The sequence below is a fragment of the Eptatretus burgeri genome, chromosome 15, assembly GCF_056783735.1.
Source record: "Eptatretus burgeri isolate ZD-2024b chromosome 15, Ebu_testis_v1, whole genome shotgun sequence".
Classification (NCBI taxonomy): domain Eukaryota; kingdom Metazoa; phylum Chordata; class Myxini; order Myxiniformes; family Myxinidae; genus Eptatretus; species Eptatretus burgeri.
In genome coordinates this window covers 59826270-59842542 of record NC_140975.1, presented here as the reverse complement: position 1 = coordinate 59842542, position 16273 = coordinate 59826270, and the positions used below count along the sequence as shown (strand labels likewise).

At 46.7% G+C, this 16273-nt stretch overlaps 1 protein-coding gene across 11 annotated transcripts in view; it reads left to right on the top strand.

Annotated features, from left to right (window-relative positions):
* Window positions 1–16273, top strand: part of LOC147012292 (uncharacterized) — a 129875-nt gene that overhangs the window by 82542 nt on the left and 31060 nt on the right. For 3 of the 11 annotated variants that reach the window (XM_085856217.1, XM_085856218.1, XM_085856216.1), the window contains exons 53-66: window positions 1009–1194; window positions 1284–1469; window positions 1584–1751; window positions 1844–2011; window positions 2117–2302; window positions 2405–2590; window positions 2684–2869; window positions 2959–3144; window positions 4026–4211; window positions 5740–5904; window positions 6002–6187; window positions 6276–6461; window positions 12363–12551; window positions 12624–12827. In XM_085856217.1, coding sequence (XP_085712343.1) covers window positions 1009–1194; window positions 1284–1469; window positions 1584–1751; window positions 1844–2011; window positions 2117–2302; window positions 2405–2590; window positions 2684–2869; window positions 2959–3144; window positions 4026–4211; window positions 5740–5904; window positions 6002–6187; window positions 6276–6461; window positions 12363–12551; window positions 12624–12827 — 2568 coding nt within the window. The remainder of the gene's footprint in view (window positions 1–1008; window positions 1195–1283; window positions 1470–1583; window positions 1752–1843; window positions 2012–2116; window positions 2303–2404; window positions 2591–2683; window positions 2870–2958; window positions 3145–4025; window positions 4212–5739; window positions 5905–6001; window positions 6188–6275; window positions 6462–12362; window positions 12552–12623; window positions 12828–16273) is intronic. The other 8 variants (XM_085856214.1, XM_085856213.1, XM_085856215.1 and 5 more) reach the window with 6 other exon arrangements.

Here is a 16273-nt window from a genome sequence, read left to right as displayed (position 1 = left end):
AGAACTGCAGAGTTCCTTGGTTGAGATGGGAGAACATGACAGAAGGCCAACAGTCTCTGCAGCACTTCACCAATCTCGGCTTTCCGTGAGAGTGCACGGGCGGAAGCCACTCCTGTGAAAAAGGCACATGACTGCATGCCTGGATTTTGCAAAAAGCACGTGAAAGACTCTGAGCATGAAACAAACTATTCTGTGTTCTGATTAATGAAAGTTGAACTCTGGCTTGAATGCAAAGCACAACATCTTGTCAAAATTGAACACAGTTAATCACCATCTAACACCATCTGGTGGTGGAAGCACCGTGCTGTGGGGATGCTCACAAGCGGCTGGGACTGGGAGACTTGTCAGGCTATAGGGGGAACGTTGAATGGAGCCAAAAACGGGCAAATCTTTCAGGAAAACCTCATTCAGAGTGAAAAGACAGACCACGGCGAAGATTTGTCTTCCAACAGTACAATGATCCCAAGCATACAGCCAAATCAACACGAATGGATTCAGAAGAAGAATGTGAAAGTCCTTGAGTCGCCCAACGAAAGCCCAGACTTGAATCCCATAGAGAACGAGTGGAAAGACTTGAAGATTGCTGTTCACTGACGAGCACCGTCCAACTTGACAGAGCTTGAGCAAATCTGCAAGAACAAGAGAAAAATCCCCAAATCCGGATGTGTAAAGCTCATAGACGTACCCAAGAAGACCCGAAGCTGTAATCGCTTCCAAAAAGTATTGTCTCGGGGTTGAATACTTATTGACGCCAGACATTTCAGCTTTTCGTTTTTAATTGATTTGTAGAAATTTCTAAAAAGGTGTTTTCACTTTGTCATTGTGGGGTATTTTATGGAGATCGGAGACAAAAAATTTCAATTCAATCGATTTAAAATTCGGGCTGTAACTCAACAAAATGTGACAAAAGTCAAGGGTTGTGAATACTTGCTGAAAGCACTGAAGTTCAAGGGCTTTGTCATTGTTCACTTTACACCCGACATAAAATTCCTCGACTGATGTGTGCAGGTCCTTGAAGGTCAGCTCTCGGCTTCCCAGATGCACTCTGAGGAATTGTCCCATAAAATTGAGAAAGTACAGATTCTGCTTGAGGAGAAGGATGCCTTGAGCAGCAGTCTAGCCGAAAGTATGGACGATGCGAAAAGGGTGCAGGAGGAGCTTCTCCAGCTCCAGCACGAGGTTGAACAATCGAAGGTAAGGTTCTTGATTTTCAACATGCTCGCTTCAAGGGTTTTGTCATTCGCTTTCCACCCGACGTCAAATGGCTCGACTGATGTGTGCAGGGGCTTGAAACTCAGCTTTTGGCTTCCCAGATGCATTCTGAGGAATTGTCAAATAAACTGAAAAAAGTACAGAGTCTGCTTGAGGAGAAAGACTCCCTGAGTTGCAGTCTAGCGAAAAGTATGGACAATGAGAAAATGATTCAGGAGGAGCTTCTCAAACTCCAGGACAAGGTCGAACAATCGAAGGTAAGTTTTTTTTTTTTTTTTTTTTTTTTTTTTTTTTTTTTTTTTTCATGATGTTCAAGAGGATTGTCACTTCACTTTCCACCCGACATTAACTTCCCCGATTGATGTGTGCAGTTGTTTGAAGCTCAGCTTTTGGCTGCCCAGACGCATTCGGAGGAATTGTCAATTAAACTTGAGGAAGCACAGAGTCAACTTGAGGAGAAGGCCACCAAAAGTATGGACAACGAGAAAAGGATGCAGAAGGAGCTTCTCCAACTCCAGGACCAGGTCGAACAATCGAAGGTAAGGTTCCTTATGTTCAAAGTAATTGGTTGAAGGGGTTTGTCATTGTTCACTTTCCTCCTGACATCAATTTCCCTGGCTGATGTGTGCAGGTCCTTGAAGTTCAGCTTTTGTCTGCGCAGATGCACTCGAAGGAATTGTCAATTAAACTTGAGGAAGTACAGAGTCTGCTTGAGGAGAAGGTCACCGAAGGTATGGACCATGAGAATAGGATGCAGGAGGAGCTTCTCAAACTCCAGGACCAGGTCGAACAATCGAAGGTAAGATTCCTTTTTTATGTTTTTTTTTTTCAAATTGATTGGTTCAAGGGGTTTGTCATTCTTTGCTTTCCTTCCGACATCAAATTGCTCGACTGATGTGTGCAGGTTTTCGAAGCTCAGCTTTTGGCGGCCCAGATACACTCGGAGGAATTGTCAGTTAAACTTCAGGAAGCACAGAGTCTGATTGAGGAGAAGGACGCACTGAGTAGGAGCCTGGCCACAAGTATGGACAACGAGAAAAGGATGCAGGAGGAGCTTCTCCAACTCCAGGAACAGGTCGAACAATCGAAGGTAAGATTCCTGTTTTGTTTTTTTTTTCAAATTAATTGGTTCAAGGGGTTTGTGATTCTTCAATTTCCTTCCGACATCAAATTGCTCGACTGATGTGTGCAGGTTTTCGAAGCTCAGCTTTTGGCGGCCCAGATACACTCTGAGGAATTATCAGTTAAACTTCAGGAAGCACAGAGTCTGATTGAGGAGAAGGACGCACTGAGTAGGAGCCTGGCCACAAGTATGGACAATGAGAAAAGGATGCAGGAGGAGATTCTCCAACTCCAGCACGAGGTCAAACAATCGAAGGTAAGGTTCCTGTAGTTCAATTTGCTTGTTTTAAGGCGGTTTGTCATTGTTCACTTTTCTCCTGACATCAAATTGCTCGACCGATGTGTGCAGGTGTTCGAAGCTCAGCTTTTGGCGGCCCAGATGCACTCGGAGGAATTGTCAGTTAAACTTCAGGAAGCACAGAGTCTGATTGAGGAGAAGGACGCACTGAGTAGGAGCCTGGCCACAAGTATGGACAACGAGAAAAGGATGCAGGAGGAGATTCTCCAACTCCAGCACGAGGTCAAACAATCGAAGGTGAGGTTCCTGCAGTTCAATTTGTTTTAAGGCGGTTTGTCATTGTTCACTTTTCTCCTGACATCAAATTGCCCGAATGATGTGTGCAGGTGCTTGAAGCTCAGCTTTTGGCTGCCCAGTTACATTCTGAGGAATTGTCAATTAAACTTGAGAAAGTCGAGATCCTGCTTGTGGAGAAGAACACCCTGAGTAAGAACCTGGCGAAAAGTTTGGACAACGAGAAAAGGATGCAGGAGGAACTTCTCCAACTCGAGGACCAGGTCGAACAATCGAAGGTGAGGTTCCTTATTCATATTGCATCCGCTCCCGAAGGTGAAGCAGGTTGTTTTCAGCCCTTTGTTTGTCTGTCTTTGTTACTTGCAAAATCGAAGATTTTTTTTCATCTATATTGGTTCGTCGATTTTGTTTTTCCGTGTCTTTTACCTCCAGGTCACAATTTTTAACCAATCTTCATGAAACTTCAACACATGATAGAGTTTCTCATAAGGAAGGAGCCTATTGTTTTTAAGGTCAAAATGGGCCAAAGGTCAACAACTTTGGTGATATTTCAGGTCACTGAGTTAAACCAGCCAATTATTTTGAGGTCAGCATGGACCAAAAGGTCAACATAGTCCCACGGTCAACAACGAAGGTGGTATTTCTAAAATGCTCAATTTTTATCCGATTTACTTGCAATTTGACGAGTTGCATATTTGGTTGTTTAATTCAACCACCAATTATTTTTGAAGTCGAATTTCTTTTTTGGATTTTGCAAGTATCGTGTTCTGCACGACGTCCTCGTCTTATTTCTTTGTTTGTGTGCAGGATATCTCAAAAAGTTGTGTATGGATTTGGACGAAATTTTGTGGACACGGTGGGTGTGTGACCAGGACTAATTGATTCGATTTTGGTGAAGATGTAATTCCGAATCTGGATACGAGAATTATTTAATTTCCAAAGTGATTCTTCACCATTGAGAGATGGGGCCAAAAAAACGATATATAGCATGATATTTCAAAAATGTATTGTGCCCGATTACGTTCTCGTGGATCGGGCATTGCGTGGCGGTGGTTGGCGCTCCACCGAGTGCCCTTCTAGTTTTCAAATTAATTGGTTCAAGCGGTTTGTCATTCTTCACTTTCCTTCTGACGTCTAATTGCCCGACTGCTGTGTGCAGGTGTTTGAAGCTCAGTTTTTGGCTGCCCAGATACACTCGGAGGAATTGTCAATTAAACTTCAGGAAGCACAGAGTCTGCTTGAGGAGAAGGACGCACTGAGTCGGAGCCTGGCCAAAAGTATGGACAACGAGAAAAGGATGCAGGAGGAGCTTCTCCAACTCCAGGACCAGGTCGAACAATCCAAGGTAAAGTTTCTGATGTTCGATTTGCTTGGTTTCAGGAGTTTGCCATTTTTTAAATTTTTTTTATTTTTGCCTTCCACCTGGCAGATTTTTTTTTATTTTTTTTATTTTTTTTTTCCATGCCGAGATCAATTTTCAAAATTGTTAACCGCAATTGTTCTGTTTCTGAATACAAATTGGAATCGTAGAAATTGAAGAAGTACAACAAATGTATCTGTGGTTGAAACTGAAACGTGTTGATTTTCTCATCATTTCCTGTTAATACACACCAGCGGACTCTGTGGATATATTAAACACGTACACACACACACACACACACACATGGACGCCTCACCTTTTTGCAAAAATCTCCGATAATGTCTCTTGCCCCAGAAGCAAATAAAGAATATTGTTGTGGGAATATGATGTGGGTTAAAGGGAGTAACGTCATGTAGTTATTTCATTGGTAAATGTGCGGTATCGGAGTACGGTATTTTTGTATGAAGATTACGTGTCGAAGCGTGGCTGGACAGATTTTGATTTGACCCTTCGATTTTTCTGTTTTTTTTTTATTTTTATTTATTTATTTTTGTTGTCTCTTAAATGTGCATTTTAATCCTTCAAAGTCATCGACTGTCTTCTGGCTGCTAAAGCTGTCAATTAGCATCTCTGCAGGACTTGTAAAAAAATAAAATAAAAAAACAACAACCCGTTAATGTACTTGAAAGGTGATCGTTGAACATCCTGGATCAGACCGAGATAAAGCACTAAAGATCGATAGATGATTAAAAAGTGCTAAAACGAGGAGAAAAGGTCCCTTTTTTTTTTTTTTTGGCACACACAAAAACTCAAGAGATCAGCAGCTAAAGATCAGCTGGAGAGCACCACGTAAACGTCGATCGTATTGCTTCCTGGAGCCGAAGAGAAGAGTCTAGCGTTTTCCTCGGTGCCGCTGGATGCCCTGAGCTCGCAGAGGGCCACTGAGGCGCACCGCACCGAACAAGCTGGGTCGCTTGTCCGTTCCTCGATGGGCGTGCAGAAGGGAGCAGTCGCCTCCTGCCGGGACTGGAACCAAACTGCTTCCAGACGCTTTACCAGGCTCTGCCTCTGGGTTTGCTGATTGTGTTTATGAATTCCCCGGTGTGTCATGAGGAGCTGTGGGGGAAAGGCTTCCAGATCGGGAAATGGATCGCCTGGATAGCCCTTAAATTGCAGCTTGGCGATCAAACTTGCCAGAGAAGTTAAAAGTAAACCTCTTCAGCACTACCATTGAGAGTATATTTTTTTTTTTGTAATGCTCTGAAATCTGGACCCAGAGTTAAAAATTGCAGAAGTGGCAACAGAACATGGATTAGTCTCCTTAGGCATGTCAAAAACCTCTCTTTGAGGAATCCTGCAGTGCTTGAAACGGTTCATCTCCCTGTGGTGATGGCTGACGACGACATCTGGGAAGTCGATTTCGGCATAATTATGATGATGATCAATGTTGCCCTGTTTCTCGTCATAGTTTGCTTTCCACTCGACGTCAAATAATTCGATTGATTGTGCGCAGGTGCTTGAAGCTCAGCTTTTGACTTCCCAGATGCACTCTGAGGGATTGACAAATCGACTCGAGGAGAAGGATGCCCTGAGTCGCAGCCTGGCCAAAACTGTGGACAACGAGAAAAGGATGCAGGACGAGCTTCTCAAACTCCAGGACAAGGTTGAACAGTCCAAGGTGAGAGGTTCTTTGTGTTCAAATTGATCGGTTCAAGGGTTTTGTCATATTTTACTTTCCACGCAGAATAAATTTTTTTTTTGACCGGTGTGTGCAGGTGCTTGAAGCTCAGCTTTTGGCGGCCCGTGGGCACTCCGAGGAATTATCGAATAAACTCGAAGAAGCGCAGCATCTGCTTGAGGAGAAGGAGACCTTGAGTTGCAGACTCGCCAAAAGTATGCACAATGAGAAGAAGATGCAGGAGGAGCTTCTCCAACTCAAGGACAGGATCGAACAATCGGAGGTAAGGTTCCTTGTGTTCAAATTGGTTCAAGTGGTTTGTCATTGTTCGCTTTCCATGCAGCATAAAATTGCTCGACCGATGTGTGCAGGTCCTTGAAGCTCGGCTTTTGGCTGCCCAGGGGCACTCCAAGGAATTGTCAAATAAACTTGAGGAGGCACAGAGTTTGCTTGAGGGAAAGGACGCACTTAGTGGAAATCTAGCCAAAAGTATGGACAACGAGAAAAGGATGCAGGAGGAGCTTCTCAAACTGCAGGGCAAGGTCGAACAATCGAAGGTAAGATTTCTGGTAAGAAATTATGACCAGGTTCGATCAAATGAATTTGCCTCTGACAGCTGTGCATATTTGAGGCAAATTGTTGTCGGGTTCCTGCTCCAATTCACACGTGTTGTCGTGAGCCTGCGTGCCACGCGTCTCAACCATGTCGCTCTGACGTGGCATGCGGTCAGCCTTGTTTGCATTACTTGGTGCAAAACAGCACGCCGACCTTGTAAAGCCTTTTGTCGCCGTGAATTTGGAGGAAATCTGACTCGTTTGTGATGCACGTTGCGCGTGTTTTGCGATGAGAATGACCAGGATGTTGGATGTGAGAATAAGAGTTTGGTGTCGAGTTTTATCATCATCATCTCGATGACGGCGTTTATTAAAGCGACACGATGTATTGTTGTTGTGCCGTGATTCTGACAACGCCGATCAACGCCAGGCGAGGAGGGGACATCACATCTGTCCATATTTTGCGTTGCGGTTGGTGGTTGGAGAACCACATGGACGTGGCGACCCTGCCAACTGGACTAATCTGAACCGAGTTTGTCAGCAGCAATAGCACCTGAAATGTGTGGTCCTAATTCACGTAACGGGGTTTTTTTTTTTTTAATTTTTTTTTTTTTTTTTACACAATTAACATTCCTCACTTGGAGTTTACTGAACTGACTTCACCTCGCAAATCAACCCACACCTGTTGAATCTTTCCATCACATTGGAATGTCGTCTCAACCGGGTTGTTTGTGTCTTACTAATTGCCAAGAGTCTGCACACTTCTTCGAGCTATTGGCTTTCAGAATTTTGAAACTGGTATTTGTGCAGCTCTTTCGGGATCCCATTGCTGGCACACAAACCCTTCTACAAAGGCCTGAGCGATCACCCTCGTTTCCTGGTGGGGTATTGCAAAGGCTTCAAGCCATTTCCTGAAGTGGTCTTTGATTACGAGGATGGATTTGATCCCTTGGCGGGCGCAAGGTGTAACGGGCTCAATGTCTATCAAATTCATGGACCCCACCTGGTGCAATTGTGATGATGTCATCGTCCTCCGTGCTGGTCCCTTTTTTTGTGGCACAGGTGCAACACCCCCCTGCTCCGATTTGCACATTTCTGCCCAAATTGGCCCAATGCAGCCCTCTCCAGACCTTCGCTGTTTCTCTTCTGGCCAAATGTCCGTCGGCTCTGGTACCATGCACTTGTTGCAATGCCATTGTTTTTATTTTGTTGGTGCTATCTCAAACCTGGAAGGGTCCCCCCCCCCTTATTCTTCTTCTTCTTCTTTTTTCCCCCTCTCTTCAGAGAGTGTATACCCACCTGCAATACAAGATGTCCTCATGCATCGCGAAGGTCTGCTCGTGTGTTCAACAGGCTTTTGTTTGTGCCTTGAACAGTGTACCTTCCTCCCTGCTGGGTCTCTTACCCACTCTCAGTCAATTGTGAACCGTTCCCACTCTCAGCCAAAGTTTTCCTTTTGGGCCGTTCTCCAGTCCAAGGTGCCAAATTCCTCTTCTGCGGTTATTGGCAAAGTTGGCTTTACCATTGGGGCTTTGTGGAAAAAGATCTTTGGATACAGATAATTTTATTGCCATATGTAGCACACACACACGAACATCACAGTCGCGACATTGGAATTCTTCACATACGTGTTTTCTCTCAATTGGTAGTTGTCCTCCTGTCACGTGCACAATTTGCAACGTTGTTCCAAACGGGGACATCAATTGTGTCAGCTTTCCCAGCTCCATGAGCCACAATCAAATCGTACGACGGCAATTTCTTCAACCACCTTGCAATTTGGGCCTTGGGTTCCTTGAACAAAAAGGGCCTTTGCAAGGAGGAATTGTCTGATTTTGCATCAAATCGTCTCCTGTACAAATAGGAGTAGAAATGCTTAAATGTAGTCAGCATGGCTCGAAGCTCCTTGTGTGTCACGCAATCGTTTCGCTCGGTCCTACTTATGGCCCGTGCAATCATGCGCGATCACTCGATGCCTCCCTGAACCTTAGAGAAGACCGTGTCCAAACCTTCCTGGGCCGCATCCATATCTGGGATGTTTTCTCCTGTCCAATTCAACCAAGTTCTCTTCTCTGTAATCCAATGAAGGAGCCTTGCAATTTCAGAAAACGTTGCCCCAAAGCGCCAGTTGTAAGAGCAGAAGCCTGAACCCCTCCCCACTCCAGCACCTCTTTTTTATTTTGAGGTGCGTGCCACACCTCGCCTGTTTTGACTTTAATCTGATCGGTCATCATACCTCAGCTACTAAATATGCCGCCTTTGCATTTGCTTGGGTTAAATTTCAACCAAGTCGGGTATGGGAGCATGTGCCAGAGCAGCGTGCCGCGTTCATTTTGTGTCGGTACTCGAAGGGCCTCCGTCTGGCCATCCCCCAGGCAGATGCCTGGCCCATCCCCATCTCTTTGAGATGCCGATCAACCTGCTGCGACCACGAGGCACGTCGTCGGCCCGTTACCGTCCTCCATTCACGAGGTGCCCTCGCTGAGAGAATCTGGTGAGCAGGAACAGCGTCAGAAAAACGAGCCAAATGTCCATTCAGCTGCTCACTGTCGATGCAGGTAACTAATCTCATTTGAGTCTCTCAGCAACCACTCGATGGACACATCTGTCCAGCGAAAGCTCAGGATTCTCCAAAGAGACCTGGCACAGGAGGAGTTTTGTCTCCGTCTCGGATCCCTGGTCAGAGTCAGTCTCACACCCGTAGAGCAAGACTGGAAGCACCAAGGACCTGAAGACTCGGATATTTGTCGTCCTGCTTGGGTATCGACAGCCCCCAAATTTCAACCCTGCTTTTTTCATTGGCGTCCAAACAGCTAACTTGCATTTGTGACATCCTGTCTGTTTTGGTGTGTACCAACACATCTAAATAAACAAGATGAGTTTGCCATTCGATGCCACTCGGTGCGCGTTGCCTTAACCGCTCGAATGTGGCCGGGGAATTGTACAACCTGGAATCTCATCACAGCGAACTGAGACGGTCCCTTACCTGTGGGAAATGTTATTTTTGTCTTCCTGTGTGATCCTTCGCCACTTACCAATACCCACTTTTGAAATTTTGTGTAGATAACTAATTGGAGCTTAAAACAGCATCTCTGGTGTCATCAATCCTTGAATGTCACATTGTTCAGCTGGCAATGTTCCACATGGAACTGTGTGGTCCAATCCTCGTTTTTGACTCGCACAACGGGAGACGGCCAAGGACTTGCCGAGTGTTCTGACACCTCTCGTCGTTTTCACATGCTTGTCAGCCTACTCCCTCTTGGCTGAAGGAAGCCATTGGGTCGGTTGGCGAACAGGCTGAGCCTCTCTCATGTCGATTTGGTATATTACTGGGCCCCGTACATCCGTGTCTTCGGAAGACGAAGGAGAGATATCCAAATTCGTACCATTCGACTCGCTCAATGTCTCCTGCTGTCATCCGGCCAAACTCACTGCCATGGCGTTTTACCATTTCACAATTGGGTTTTGCCAATTTCTCCTTAACGATTGGGATTCCATCTCGGACTGGTGCGGCAGGATGCTGTGGTCCCCCACCTCTGATGTGAGTCATCGAGGAGCACCTAATCACCTTCATGTCCCCCAAATTCCATGGCTCTGTGCTGGTATTCATCACTCTGACTGCCACCCTTGGTTTGTCAGCTTTTACCAACGTGTGACCCATTACGATGGGTCCCTCTGCCAGGATCTCCACCAGACCGTTTGGCTCCTGCCACGTCGGTCCTGCTTGCTATCTCGCCGAGACGATCACCTCAGCGCCTGGGGGAATTGTCACCGAGTCGGGCATTTCCAGCCCCTTCCTCTCAAGACCAACTCCCTCCAGTGGCAGCTCCTGCAACCCCATTCGTAAGATGTCCCGACCCAAATCAATGCGACAGCAACTGGCAATTCGTTGCTCCAAACCAATTGCAAAGGTCATACACTTCTGCGACTAAAACATTTATTCTTTGTTCCCTTGTGCCCAATATCAGTTCTGAAACCATGTCCTAATATGGCAGCTGTCAGTCCAGTGGTGTCGTTCCACCGATTTAAATCGCCCTCTAACCTTGTTTGGCTGGCCGCCGCCTTCTGCTACGCCGCTTTGACTTTGCCCAAGGATGCTGACACCGCAGCTTGGCCGGCTCGCGTCGCCTGCCAGCTCGGGCTTGTCTGGCTGTATTGGCCTTTAACTCGGCGCCATTTTGTTCTTGGCAACTTTCATGTCGGCCCAAATGTTATGAAACGTAGCCATAAAGTGTTGGCTCGTGTCTCTTTGGCGTCGTTTCTCTTCTGCCGCTTCGTGCTTGGCTTCCGTGGGGTGTTGTACTCTGAGGTAGGGGGGATGTGGGACTTTTGCTTTTGTGTCTTCCTCGGTCCTCTTTCTCCCTTCTAAATTTTTTAAATTTTTTTTTTTCTGGAGACACGGCAGCATCCGCCCAGTGTTGGGCCCTTCCTCTGTCCCTCCTCCCAGGAATGGGAGTTACTCTCGGACGAAACTTTTTTTTGTACAAACAAACAATTGTATTTTTAATTTGAATTGGATGGGATGTTGTTTCTCTGAAGTCTGGTATGCCACTCTTGATGCCAGTGCTACGGTCGTGGGAGTCTAACCACACGGACGAACTGCCAGGTGGGGAGGGGAGGAGGGTTCACCACATCAGCCTGTAACTTGCATGGTGGTCAGCGGATTCAGAACCACTTGGCCGTGGCATATCTGCAGATGGAAATAAACCGAGCAGACCTTTTTCGGCGGCTCACTTTTAAATGGCACCTCAATTGGGTGATCCAAGTTCACCGGTCTCGTGGCTTTAATTTGCTCGATTAACAAAATATGCTTCAATTTCCATTGACCCAACTTCCCAATGACCACAAAACAGTTTCTCATCAACAAGAAACGGGGTGTGGGGAAGAGGAGATAACTCGGTTGCAATAACAACAAAACAAATGGATTATAAAATGATCATCTCTCACGCCCCTGGTGTCTTAACGACTTTATGATTTAACTTTATGGCTCCGCGCTCATTGGAAACGCGGGACACGGCAGTAGTTTGATTGGAGAGACTGATGGAACATGTCCGCAGAGCTGTGCACTGCACCACGAAGCACAGCAAGATTATTGTTGTTGTGTTTTTTTTTTTTTTTTTTCCCCACACCCATGGTGTGTTCTCCTTTGCGAGGCATTTCCACACAGTCAATGGTCCCCTCTGCACCCTCTTCGGCACTCTGATTACCCTCGCCAAAGGAGAGGGTATTGCATTTGGCTCCGTTTGTTTGTCTGTCTGTCTGTCTGTCTGTCTGTTTCTTTATCCACACAGAACTCTTGGCCAATGGTGCTGCATACGAATGAAGAAGCCATTTCCATAACAATATATTTGTAGGTATGGTAGCTTTTTTTTCATGAGAAATGAAAGATTGGCATCCTTGAGGTTGTGGGTTTGAGTGTGGCTGACAAAAGTGGTATGAATTATTTGATTCTGGATGTTCAGTTGGTGGTCATGATGGTGGTGGTGGTGTTGGTGGTTTTCAATACCGAGTGCAACCCACCGGGCTAATGGATGAGCTTGCAGAACAAAATATGGAATTTTCTTGGTAATTATAACACCACCTTTTGATCCAACTCTGATAAGATTTGTTTGATAAAATCTGTCATTTGAGTGTTTGTGGCTGACATTTTGGGCCTTCTCCCCTCTCTTTTTTTTATTTTTTTTTATTTTTTTTTATTTTTATTTTTGCTCTGGAGGACTTGTGCTCGAAACACGAGCCACCCTTTTTTTTTTTTACCAATTGCAGTGAACGTGCTTTTGTTGGTTCAAGGTTGATAAAATCCATCGTTCATCTGTACTTGGGTTTCAGAGATGCGTTTGCGTGACTTGAAAGGCTCGTCGTTGCTCTCGATCACTTGACATCACATTGCTCGACTGGTGTGTGCAGGTGCTCGAAGAAGCTCGGCTCTTTGCTGCCCAGAGGCACTCCGAGGAATTGGCAAACAAACTCGATGAAGTGCAGATTCTGCTCGAGGAGAAGAACTCCCTGAGTAGCAGACTCGCCAAAAGTATGGAGAATGAGGAAAGGATGCAGGAGGAGCTTCTTCAACTCCAAGGCAAGATGGAACGATCAGAGGTGAGGTCTCTTGTGTTTAAATTGCTTGGTTCGAGGGGTTTGTCATTGTTCACTTTTTCACTCGGCGTCAAGTTGCTCGACTGTGTGCAGGTGCTTGAAGCTCAGCTCTCTGCTGCCCAGAGGCACTCCGAAGAATTGTCAAACAAACTTGAAGAAATGCAGATTCTGCTCGAGGAGAAGAACTCCCTGAGTAGCAGACTCGCCAAAAGTATGGACAACGAGGAAAGGATGCAGGAGGAGCTTCTCCAACTTCAGGGAAAGATAAAACAATTGAAGGTGAGGTTCCTTGTGTTCCTATTATTTGGATCAAGGGTTTTGTCATTGTTCGCTTTCCAGCCGACATCAAATTGCTCGATTCGTGTGTGCATGTGCTTCATTCTCGGCTTTTGGCTGCCCGGAGTTATTCTGAATTATTTAATAAACTTGACAAATTTCCGGGTCTGTGTGAGAGCAAGGCCTTGCATATCAGTGGTTGAAAGAATGCAGGAGAGGCTGGAAAAATGAAAGTGAGGAACCTGAAATGATCCTCGCATATTATTTTACCAATTTGCATGTTCTGATGGGGATTAGCTGGAGTAGTTATGCTATGATGAGTCCCCTCTAATCCTGTCGGGCCAGATTAGATATGTGACCTGCTACAGGTACCATGTAAACCTGTACTAACCCGTTTCATGGTCGGGTTGTCGTCGACTAAACGATCTCCCCCCCACAAGGTTTCCCGGTGAGGAGGGTGTTTGGATATGGACACCCAGCAGGATTAAAAACAAAACCTGTCAAAGGGCGGAGGAGCTCCTTGGGCACCAGACACGGATGGCCGTTGGCTCACAAGTGTCTGCAGACATCTTCCTGGAGTTGGGTTGCTTTTTATTAGGAGGTTGGTGGCAGGATTTGCTCTCCGGCCACCGTAAAACCCTTCATTCCACAAAAAATACGACGAAGAAATCTGAAAATCCACTCTGGGAGTACCTCCTGTGCAGCTGCTCTCCACAGGGCAGCTCACCGGATGACGGGATTGGGGCAAAGCCTTCGGACCCCTCATCTTTGAAAGGAGGAAAACCACGGAGTAACCTCCCCGGGTCAGATTTTGGTGGCATCAGAGGTGGGGGACTACAGCATCCTGCCGAACCAGTCCGAGATGGAATCCCAATCGTTAACCTCCCCGGGTGTGGTGCTGAGGTGTCGTCCACCAGACGGCAGTCTTCTTTGTTTAACCTGAGGTGTTCCATTCAGGTGGGTGCCTGGAACGTCCTCTCCCGAAGAGAGAATGGTCACCTGTCTGTTCTGAGTTCAAGCGTTTGGATATCAGTATGGCGGTTGGTTACACCAACCATTGGTCTGTTCACTCTGATGGTAACCATGCTCAAGGAGTTGCAGCTGTGTCCAATAAGCTGATTCCCATGGTAATTAAGGTAACATCGGTCAATGAGTGAATTGTCGCGTTACTAGGGGTCCAGCTTAATCCCCTGACACAAATTGTGGCGACGGGTGGTCAACACCGCCAGCTTGTACAGCCGAGCAGTTTTCCTTAGGAGGCGGACACGTTGATCCTCGGAGGTTAGAACGCACGCGGGAGGGGTGTGGCACAATGGCGGAGCAACAGAGGCACGGGGGAGCACAGCCTGGGGGGCGTTTTACTCGAACCCCACGACAAATACACGGACACGGCAACTTAAAATAAACATGGGAATTTAATGACAATATAAATATTTACAAGGAACAATAGCCAGAATATAACATTGCGCGCGATCAACTAAAGTCGAAAGTCGAGGTGCCTCCACACAGACTTGATTACAGACAAGGGGAAACGAAATCAAAGAAAATCCTTCCTTTATTCTGGCACTTAACTTGTCCAGAGATGGTCTTTAGAGAACTTGGAGTCGATGCGTTTCGTCCTGCGTGTGTGGATGCGTGCAAAATGGTGCCAAGCCGCTTTCTCGCAGCGGGAACGTTCGTCGGGCAATTTGTGAGCGATATTCAACACCAAGGCTCACTGAACGTCGTGCAGCTTCTTCATCTGTCGCAACTGCTGATGCACTATTTTCAAAATGGCACCGTCCCCTTCGGTGACATACAAGAAGCTTTGAGGCCCGTCTCGTACGACCAGCCAAGAGTCGATGGCCAACGTCTTTCTCAGTACGCGAGCCAAATCGCCTCGGCACGAATATGAGAATCGTGCCGTCTTCTTCATGCGTCGAAGGTAAGCCAGCCGTCAAGCCCTGTTCTTGAAGGCCATCTCCGAGATATGTTCCTTCTTGACCGCATGCGTCTCTCACTCCACACTCGTGTGTTCCTTCTCTGAACTCTGTCTGACATCACCCCGAACAACCGTTCTACCTCCGTGGCATGGTTTGCTCGCGCGAAACCTGGGAAGGCGGGGGCTTCTCGCCTGCTTGGTCAGGTTATAAAAACGGAATTCTTCCATTGTTTGTAATACAAAAACGTAGGGAAAAGTCACAGGGGGGGCAGTTGCATTCTGGGGAGAACTTATCGTTGATCCCTATCAAATTATCACCGTACCCCCCCTGTGTGTTGATGCATAACACTTAAGCTCACAGTCTCCCTGCTTAATTTACATAGTTTTCTCCAACACGTCCACAGACCAAACGACGCTATTCAACCCAAACTTTCATATTGAATTGCTCCATCCCCCCCCCACCCCCCCACAACCGTAACAGTATTTTGAGACGAAGGATTCGTAACTCCTTGAGTGTCGTGTCTCTGCAAATGTTCCGACTAAGGCGAGTGATCTTATTGTGAAGGACACATTCTATGCTACGCTCAAGTCTGGTTGATCAGTGCACCAGGCGAGATACTCTTCTCATCTTGGGGGATTTCAATGCATTGACTGGAACTGATAGGGATGGTTATGAGACATGTGTTGGTCCCCGTGGCTCTGGAACTGTGAACCTCTGAATAGCACGAAGTTCCTTGACTTTGCAAGAAGCCATGGATTTGGGGTGGCCGGTTCATGGTTTCAGTGGCCACAGGCTCATCGCTGGATTTGGTATTCCAACTCTGGTGTGGCAAAGGAGATTGACCATGTGCTCGCTGATGGTCACTGGAGGATGGTCCAGAACTGCAGGGTCTCCCAGAGTGCTCAGTTCCTCAATACCGATCTCGTGCTCGTAGCAACTCTGAAGTTGCAGCTTAAATCTGGGAGAATGGCACCATCCCAGCCTCGGCTGGATGCTGGCAAGCTCAAGGATGAGAGGGTCGCTGAGGAGTTTGGGGGCTGAGTGGAGATTTTGTGGTCTGTGTGCTTTTGGGAATCCTGAAGAGTTGTGGAGTGCCTTCAATACCACCGTCCATGATGTCGGTTGATCTCTTGGAACTCACCGCAAGGTGCAGAAGAATTTTGTCTCGTGGGATACTGGATACCATTGACCATTGACAATTGACCAGAGTCGCAGGGCCAGGCTTAATAGCAGAGCTGAACTGTTCAGAGTTGAGGCGTAAAACTGTACGTGCGTTAAGGGTGGACAAGGAGGCCTATGTGCGAGGAATCTGAGGGGATAAAGCATCACCTGAAGTCGTGATTGTCCTGCTTGCAGGGGAATTCGCGCATTGTGTTCCTCCAAGCCCATCCCTCTGTTTTCTGCAGTTTGAGGTGGTGGCCTCTTGACAGAAGTGTCCGAAGTGAAGGTCCGCTGGGCCGGTTACTTTGAGAGGTTGTACGAGGCCGATTCACCAGCTGTTGAGTTGGATGTCAGGGGTGTTACAAC